Here is a 9883-nt window from a genome sequence, read left to right as displayed (position 1 = left end):
ACCCCATGTCCACATTTTTCTACGATGATGGATGATTAGACTTGGTACTAGTTGACTACATCTCTTAGAATATCATATTATATGGCTTCCCCTCATGTTTTGAGGATGAAACATGCAAAGGGGGATGGGTCCATGTCATGTGCCTATGTAGGATAATATGGGGTGTCTAGAGAGGTAGCTAATAGGGATATTTCATGAAATGTGAATATAATCATGGAATTGGACCACTTGTTAGTGTGTGGTAATAAATAGGCCCACTAAGTAGTTATATGGAATAATATAATAATAGTGGGGTAGATGAAATAAACCCAAAAGTATATTCATGAGAAAGTATGTATATACATGAGTACCATTATATTGATATATGATGGATGTTGAGTATTTTATCGTAGTATGCATGGCTTGTGGAGTGATTCCTTCCACTAGGAGTATTTGATGGTGTTACCCTAGGCTTCAAAGTTCTCTCTACAATATTTTGTTGATTTTTATATTATGGATGTATTTGGTTATTCTCAAGCTTAATGATTTTTATATTTTATCTATTAAGGTTCAAAATAGACAATCCAAGAGAAAGATTTTATGATTATTAAGTTAAAGCATAAGTTTGAGAAGTGGAAAAGCAACAAAAACATGTGGAGAAGGTCAAAGAGAAATACACTTCAACAATTATTCCTTTATTAATAACATTGACATATACACATCCACACAATCTTCATTCTTCAACATTTTCTCAAACACAAGGTGGCCAAGTGACCATCACACCATAGAGATCAAATGATTGTTTCAATACTATTCCATTTTTATATCTTACACTTGATAATTTAATATTTTTAAACACCAATTAAAATATATATGAAAGTTTTAAGATCCTTGTTGACTTGGTCGAAAGAAGAAGGTGAAAATTTGAGAAGAGACAATAAGGTTGAGTATTATCCCAAGGAGTTTGAATTTGTTACAAATATTATGGTATGGCATGGTAGAAGGCCACTCCACATTGTCCTATGAAAAAATATGTTGTTGAGAGTTTGAATCAAACCTTGATGGAAAAATAATGGAGCATGAAAGTGGATTCTAGTTTGATAAAAATCACTTTAGCTAAGGTGAGTGCTACAATAAACAATTCAATCAATAGATCACCTAGTTGAATTTGGCCAACAAGACATTGGAGGAGGCTTGGAGTGGAGAGAATGTCTTTGTTTCAGATTTAAGGGTTTTTGGGTGTGAGGATTACATTCATGTACTTAAGGTGAATGATATAAATATGGACAACAAACCATCAAATGCATATTTATTACATATTTGGAAGGGATTAGGGTCTACAAGTTATATATTATGCCTAGGTATCAACATACCCATAGCTGTAATGTGATCTTTAAGGAGAACAAATCTTATGAATATTAATATAAAGAATTTATAGTAGCCAAAAAGGTACAACATGTATCAATTTATAATATTGAATCGTTTTTTTGAGAAATACATCTTATAGAATCCATTTGGCTAAGTTTCCATGCTATATGCCATCAAAGTCACTAAGGGCTTGCACATAGCCTCATATGTACTCACGTAGGGGTTTTAAAACCTAGGTCTCTATGGTAATACAATCATAAACACATTGCTAATTGCCACTAAACCACACACCCATGGACCCCAAATATCCAATCTTGAGTTGAATAGCTGCTAAGAGGGGATGGATGTAAAAATTCCATATGAAGGATATGGAAGTTAGTTTGAATAAACATTTCCATTAGATTCGAATGAAAATGTGCATCTTGAACATGATCAACTAGATTAAGGGTAGAAGGAAGACCCTTTATGAATGGAAGATACCCAACAAATATGGCTATGATATAATTGATTTTTATTTTTTTAATCTTCCATGGGTGATGAGTGAAAAAATTCCAAAGAATACCTTAATGGTGATCAATATCCTTAGTGGAAGCAATCCATTGAGAAATAAATGAGGGCCTTGGAATATAACTAGTGTTAGAATATGTAGGACTTTATTGAATGAAGGATGGTAGTTGGACGCAAACTCGTGTTCAAGAAGAAGTAATATAATGCTCATGGATTTATAGAGCAGTATAATGGTGATTTGTAGCAAAGGGTTACTCTCAAGTAGAGGGTGTTGATTATGAGGATAACTTATTTCTAGCAGTTAAGATAGCCTCTATTGGAGTGTTGTTTGCATTATCATCTTCTTATGATTTGGATGTGGTGCAAAGAACACGAAGGTAAAATTTCTTCATAGTGAGCTCAAAGAAGAAAGATCCTTGAAGTAAACATAAGGATTTATGGTATACAAGATAGAAGATAGGGAGTGCCAATTCATTGTATGGCTTAAAAAATTACCATGACATTGATACAAATGATTTGATAAATATATTGTGGAACAAGGATTCATAAGAAGTTAATTGGACCATTGTGTTTACTTTAAGAAGGAATGTAATTCCTGGTTTGTTCTAGTCTTATATGATGATGACAATATTTTGATTAATGATTATAAGAAACTAGTGAAGGAGACTAACTCTTGCTATGTGTGTTAGACAAAAAGTAATTAGGTGAGTTGCACAATTGTGTGGGAATTAAGGTGAAGAGAAACCACCATAACAAGAAATTGTATATCAAATGAATAAAGAATGTGGAAAACATACTTGATCTCTTTAGGATGGATAAATTTAAATTAACATGCACTCCATCTCAAGTGGAGGAAGAGGAGATGGAAAAATTGACATATACTAATGTGGTTGGTAGACTTATGTATGCACTAGTGTGGACAAAGACCATATAAAATAAGAGTTGTAAGTAGGTACATGGAAAATCTAGGGAGGGATCATTAAACATGTGTTAAGATGATCTTTACGTACCTATGGGGGCATTAACGAGTATGTTCTTTGCTATTAGGGATTGGAAGCAAGAAGATTTTTATGCCTGATATTGTTGATGATGATTGGATAGATGATGTGGACAATGCAAAGCCCACTAATGTGTATGTATTTACATTGTTTGATGGCACTTTAAGTTTGAGGAATAAGGGGTATCACGTGGAAACTCATTTTAGTATTGAAGAAGAGTAAATTGCAACTTCAAAGGCATCTAAGGAAGTTTCTTGGTTGTAACAATTATGCATAGATATTGGACTTGAACATGGGCCCATGCCTATTTGTTCTAACAATATGAGTGCAATTGCTTTGCCAAAAGATCCCAAATTTGATCCATGGACAAAGCGTATAATAAAGGTGCAATTTCACTACATTTGAGAGGTGGTGGAGTCTAGTGAGGTAATTATACACAAGTTTGGAACCTATGACAATGTGGTAGGTTCTTTAACTAAGCCAGTGGATGGAAGGAAATTTTCTTGGTGTTGGGGTAAGGTCAAGATTCAAACTTGGTTGATGTATGCAAAGTGGGAGATCATTAGGATATTGCCAATTAGATCATTTATGTAGCTAGTTGTTTCCTTTTGTATATGGAAGTGTAAAGCATTGCTTGGATTTCACTCTTACTTTTTAGAAGAAGATTTGTTTCTCAATTTTATTTATTGTTTTAGGGAAATGCTACTTCCATGTCTGTACATTTTTATAAAACAAAAGAGAACAAGGTGGACATTGATTTGTCCCCAAAGAAGAAAAAATCATTTGTTGCTATGTGCACTTCTCGACTATACTTGTTATGTTATTTTGAACTTCATTTTTATGTTGAAGATCTTTGCTTTGTACATTCTTCATTTATTACAACTTACTCTCAAAATTTAACATATTATAACAATAATATTCATAGTTGATTCAATTATGATTCATCTTTTAGACAATGATTATGATTATCTAGTGGAAACTCAAATAAATAACATTATGAGTTTTACATGATTATGATATCTATATATATATATATATATATATATAATCACTTGATTTGGTCTAGGGAAAGAAAGAAGAGAGGAATGGTTTTGGTCCCTTGGAGGAAAATTACAATTCTAAAATGTCAAGGAGAACGGGGACTCAAAAATATCTTCATGTTCTCAAAATTACTTTCCACAAGAAATGTTTGATGGCTTTTTCAAGGTACTAGTGTATGGATGTAGATCATAAAGGAAAAAATGCATACTCCATGAAAGACTAGATAAGAACCCCCACCAAAAAAATTGTTAAATGTCTTAATCATTTGGAAAGCAACTACCTCCACTCTCCCTTTGATTGGGAATTGGTTGGTCTGATGCATGAGAAAGGGAGACAAAGTTTAGGTAGGATTGGATCCATGGATTGGAAGCAAAGACACCTGCAAACTACGAGCCCCTATCATATAGGATCTCCATTTTAGAGGTTTCCATACTCTGAGGCATATAACAAAGGGGCCCATTCCAAATAACATACAATAGTAATGGCTCACTTTAGGGAATTGGATCTTAGGGAAGAATATACATACAGTTGGAAGGCATATATTGACATCCTTAGAAAATGATTTATCAACCTTAGTGAAGTAGAAAATGAACTTATTTGGTCTTTGAACTCATTTGAGGATTACAAATGAAAGGTTGGTTACAGTGCCCTTCCTTCATAAGGAAATGAGAAACCACCAATATGGTGTCAGGAAGCTAATCTAGAAGTTTAAATGTCCTACTAAATCTAAAATCTTTATGTGGCTCTTCTCAACAATCAGGGTCTAACTTGGGACATTTTTTCAGAAAAGAGGTTTTAAAGGACTTGGTAGATGTTGTCTCTGTGAAGCTAACTTAGAAACTCGTTTTCATCTTATCATCTCTTTTCCATACTTTAAACAAGTTTGGAAAGAGATAGAAGGACTAATAAGTCTTCTTAATACTCGAGAAGGGGGAGCCATTGAAGAAGCTTTTAGAAGATGGTGTCAAAACAAGGTCACAAAGGGGTACAAAGCCCTCCGTCTCACTTATGCTTGGGGAATCTGGTTAGCCAAAAGTGCCAAACTTTTCAAGGGTGTGGACACCCTTTATCTTAAATGTGCCACATGAAGTCTCAACATCCTCTATGCTTTTCCTCAAATTTCTTTTTCTCTTCCTGACAACCAGGTTTCAACATATCACATAATCAAAGAAATCCAATGGGATTTCTTTGATGGAACCTCACAAGGTACTCCTTCTAGAGGTGGGGCCAAGGAAATTCTATTCTTATTCTCTAGTCCTACCATCTCCTTCAAAGTTGGAATCCATCCTACAACAAACAATTTTTGTGAACTTATGGCTCTCAAACTTGTTATTATGATGGCTCAGGAAAGAGGAATTACATAAATATAAATTTTTGGGGATTCACCTTTTGACATTCAATGGATGAATACAGAATTTTCCTTGAGAAAGTTCACTCTGCAACCATTATTTCTTGATAAAAAGAATATGCAATTAACCTTAACCCCTCTCTCTTATGCTCATGTCTTCAGGGACAAAACACACGGTAGACATGCTTCCAAAGAAGGGTTGGAGTTGCAAGAGGGTGCTTGATAATCCTTGAATCCTCTAAAGGACAATCTTCTTCTTATTTTCATGAACCATGGTTTCAACTTCTTCACTTTATATGAGATTATGGATAATGATATGTGAAACCTACATTTTTTTGAATCTTTTTTCTTTCTTTTTTTTTCTTTTTGGTATGAGAGGGGAAATTGGTAACTAGAACATACAATTATTGGTACCACCAAGGATCACATAGCATTGCTACCAATAAAAACCCCTCTAACCTAATAAAATAACCTACTGAGCAAGGTTAGCTAGGATTCGAACCGAGTTAGACAACATTATCACTCCCCAACCACTTGAACTACCCTTGACGGGCCCAATTTTTGAATCTTATTGGGAAGACTATATTTACATTTTCTAATAATACAAAAGTTGAATTTTTTTTAGAAATTCTATATGTAAACATTACAAGCTAATGAAATTTTTTTAGACTAAGTGTAGATGAACATGTTTTATTTATTGCAGATATATTTTCAAACAATGAATAGTTTTGATGAAGATTGTTTAGATTTGTCTTTGGTCTTATGGAAGAGACTAGCATGGTCTATATTATCTACCATTGTGACTTTATTATTATAATAAAATTAATTTTTCTCTCATATATATATAATAAAACCTTTTAATTTTCACTATCTATTTATTTTTAATCTTTCACTTTAGTTCTATTGTTGTTTTGATAACAATGATAAATTATGTTGGGATATAAATAATCTGGGTTTTTGTGCATTTATAATCACTGAATACCTCAGAATTAGTTAATGTTGCTGCATTTATGCTGGTTAATATTACTACATTTATATGTATGATGAATTAATATCTTATAACTAAAGCTTAGATTAATTGATTTCATTTATTCCAATCTTATGAGAGAAGTTAAGATTGCCTATGAAAATTTACAACGGTCTCACATGCAATGTACAAATATGTTTTATCATATGGAAAATTAAACAAATTAAAATATAAAACATAATTTTATTAGACTCCCTCATCTGGACTTAGCATTAGCACTTTACCATTACGCCATGGATAATCTCCTGTGCTCAACTTGAAACAAAAACTTCGGATAAAAAAATCATAATTTTAATACTCCACTTCAACAATAAATGGCTTTTACTTATGAAGCCCTGCATATATTCCTTCCAGAAAATCTCAGGAATAAAACACAAACATTGCATACGAAGATTTGAAACAAAGCTTAGCTGCCGCTTATATGGAAAATCAACTTAAATATTTTTCCAGCTTTTCAACTTCTTCAACACTTCCAATGTACAAAGGTACTCTTTGATGAACCTGTTGCAGGCATGAATGGATCGTCAGAGACTAGTAAGTAAACAAAGAAAGGATGTTGAATGATTGTCAGAAAGTCAATCAGCTATTTTTATATTTAAATGGAACTGCAACTGACCTCTTGTGGGTGTATGTCGAGAACCCTTTCATGGCCATCGGATCCTTTACCACCTGCTTGCTCTGCTAGATAACTCATTGGAGCACATTCATACAGAAGTCTGAGCTTCCCATTGACACTTTTCTTGTCAGAAGGATATCCATAGATCCCACCATACAACAGAGTCCTGTGGAAATCACCCACCAGGCTGCCAATGTAACGAGCAGAGTAAGGCTTCCCAGAAGGCTGAAGAGAAGGATTCTTGAGATCGTCCATGTACTTTTTTAGCTTGTCATCCCACAGCTGGTAGTTGCCTTCATTGAAGGAATAGATGCTTCCTTTCTTAGGAATCTTTATGTCTACATGGGTCATTACAAATTCACCATACATGGGATCCAAAGTAAAGCCATAAACCCCCTTACCCACTGATAAAACTAAAATCACAGAACTGGAATACATGCAGTACCCTGCAGCCAACAGATTGCTCCCTGGTTGGCACACATTCACAATGCACCTTTGCTCCACCTGACCAAGCTGCCCAATTCAATTCAACAACCAACACAAAATTAAATCAGAAGAACAAATTATTATGCAGCTGCTAACACCCACTCACTCAGACCAAATTGATTTAATTCAGACTTTGATCCATAACATATTTTTCTTCAATTCCATTCCATTTGAGACCTTGGTGAATACAAGCTATACTTAGAGGGGACTTCCTTCCTTCCTCTGGAAGATTTAAAAAACAGGTACCTCGTTATCATCGTCACTGTCGACAATACATTCGTCATTAGGATTGTAAATTCCAAAAATAGACCCTGTGGAGACAGCTGCATCAACGTTTGAGGAACCATCCAGTGGATCAAAGACAACAACGTAGTTGCCAGAGTAGCTCTCCTCTACAGCCACAGGAACATCCTCTTCTTCCGAAGCAATAATTCCTGTTCTGCCACTTGACCTCAAGCAACTGCAAAATACCTGCAAATCAAAATTATTCTCCTCAGTACATATTCTCATATAATATTAATGTTGGTTGGAGCATCATGTGTGGGAAGCATTACTGTATATATTTCTTCCTTTCCAGATAAATATTGGACCTTCCAGATTGTCCTTGTTATGGGAAAAGGGTTCTTTAGCAGTCTTGGGTGAATTTTCTTTCTCTACAATAGTCTACTCAGTAATTTGAGACCTTAATGGATAAGTCCTTCCCTCCCTTCAGGGCAAGCAGAGGCAAGGGAACCTTAAGAGGGAAAATGTGACCCCATGAACTGTAACGATTAGGGAAAAAATGTGAACTGCCCATGCCCATGCCCATGCCCATTGCCAACCTCCGAAGCCAACGTGTAAACATAAGTGGCTAAGGTGCATGGAGTTAAGGATCTCAACCCTGAACTTGGCTGGTTCAATATCAAAATATATATTCATGGACAGTCTTTACAACGTTTAAGAAGCTCTTCGAAGTCTAGTAAAGTCCAAAATAGATGGTAATTGCTTCATCATAAAACAAAGGACTGTAATTGTTTCAAAGAGAGGTTTTTTTTTAAATCCTGAACGAGAATTTATGGAGAATGGTAATTTCTAATGATGTCTCAACATGTCTCTGAAAGGTTTGAGCTCAGGCAGCTTCACCAAACCACTTGAGCTAAGATTCTTTGACATTCAAAAAAAAGTTTTGACCAAGTAAGAAATGTAGTTATAATATAATTCAAATTTATGAAATATCCTGCACAGAGCATCTGGCTTAGGACAAACCACTGTTGAAGATGTTTATTTATATAACCATTGTTGAATATGTTTGTTTATATTGCAATCGTTATCTTTCAAGTGAGATTAAATTTTCCCATTATAGCAGAGGATCATTTTCTATGTCCACAGCATTCATAACGGTCTGTGGACATTTTCTTCTGGTTTCAATCCAGTTCTTGCCTGCTGCTTATTTGAAATTGGATTGTCATTGATGAACAGAGAATTGTTATGTGAAACATCCATGCTTATAGATGTTTACCAGAGTGCAACTTTAGTTGGAATAAATATGAGCTGGGACAAATCTCAAACCTGTAAACTGTAATTCTCAGTTACTGGGTTATCCCTATAAGGTGACTATGGAGAGTTTGATACTGCAAATTTCTTTGATCAAAGAATAACAGATCAATTGTTACAGAATTTCATATTAGTCTACTTTACTTTCTGGTAACAATTACTAAGATTAGCAAAATGATAGGGGCAGTGTAACCTCATTTGAGACAACATCTAGCTTCTTCTGATCCTCCCCCTGCACATTCATTCCACCCTGGAGACCTGTGAGATTGGATATTCCAGCTCTTTGCACCAGGGAAGCAATCTGCTTGCAGGCCAATGCAATACTTGATAAGACAACAGTAAGTTCACCATCTATATCACCACTTTGCTCTTGTTTCAGTAACCAATTAGTGAAAGTCTCTATATCATACATTCCCTTCTTCTTCGGCCTTTGCTGCTTCTCTTCCTGTGTTTTGGTGGCCTTGTCCGAAGCCAATGTGGCCCTTGGACAAAATGGTCTCTTCGTACTCAACACATTCTTTTTCTGTGGCCAAATGTTTGCAGAAAATATTGATGAAGATGATAATGAGGATGTGATATAGCTGAGGCTGGCAGTGGCTGCTGCCTGGGATGAATCAGCAGAAGAAGAATTGCAGATTAGAAGATGGGAGGAGAATGCAGTCGCCATGGCTGCTCTGCTCAGACGTTGGTGATGAAGGTATGGAAATATGTTCGATCGAGTGGATGAATGCTCAATATACAAAATAATAATAATTTGGAAGATAAAATTTGGGGATAATAAAAAGGGGGTGCAGTCGAATGGCTGATATTTGTTTGATTATTATTCCATGATATCACATGTCACGATTTAGATGATTGCTGCGTTATCTTGTCCAAGTTTAGAAAACTAATTGGCTCCAAATGCACGTCAGCCATAGTTGATGACGGTTGAAGCGAGGAGTGGAAATTCGTTGCCCAGGCTTTCATTGTAGTGCATTATT

General features: G+C 35.1%; 1 protein-coding gene across 1 annotated transcript; it reads right to left on the bottom strand.

The window, feature by feature from the left end:
• Window positions 1-6431: 6431 nt before the first annotated feature.
• LOC149153467 (fructose-1,6-bisphosphatase, chloroplastic-like) lies at window positions 6432-9634 on the bottom strand. Its single transcript, XM_089438831.1, has 4 exons — window positions 9097-9634; window positions 7617-7841; window positions 6885-7397; window positions 6432-6769 (listed from the first exon to the last, which is right to left on the bottom strand). The coding sequence occupies exons 1-4, from the start codon at window positions 9568-9570 to the stop codon at window positions 6698-6700; spliced, it is 1284 nt and encodes a 427-aa protein (XP_089294957.1). The 5' UTR covers window positions 9571-9634; the 3' UTR covers window positions 6432-6697.
• Between the last annotated feature and the right edge of the window lie 249 nt (window positions 9635-9883).

The sequence above is a fragment of the Pinus tabuliformis genome, chromosome 9 (assembly GCF_031772625.1).
Source record: "Pinus tabuliformis cultivar Carrire ecotype Pingquan chromosome 9, CPIR1, whole genome shotgun sequence".
In the NCBI taxonomy this organism is placed as follows: Eukaryota; Viridiplantae; Streptophyta; class Pinopsida; order Pinales; family Pinaceae; genus Pinus; species Pinus tabuliformis.
Note: the sequence above shows the minus strand (reverse complement) of the source record. Positions and strands in the feature narration are given on the sequence as shown.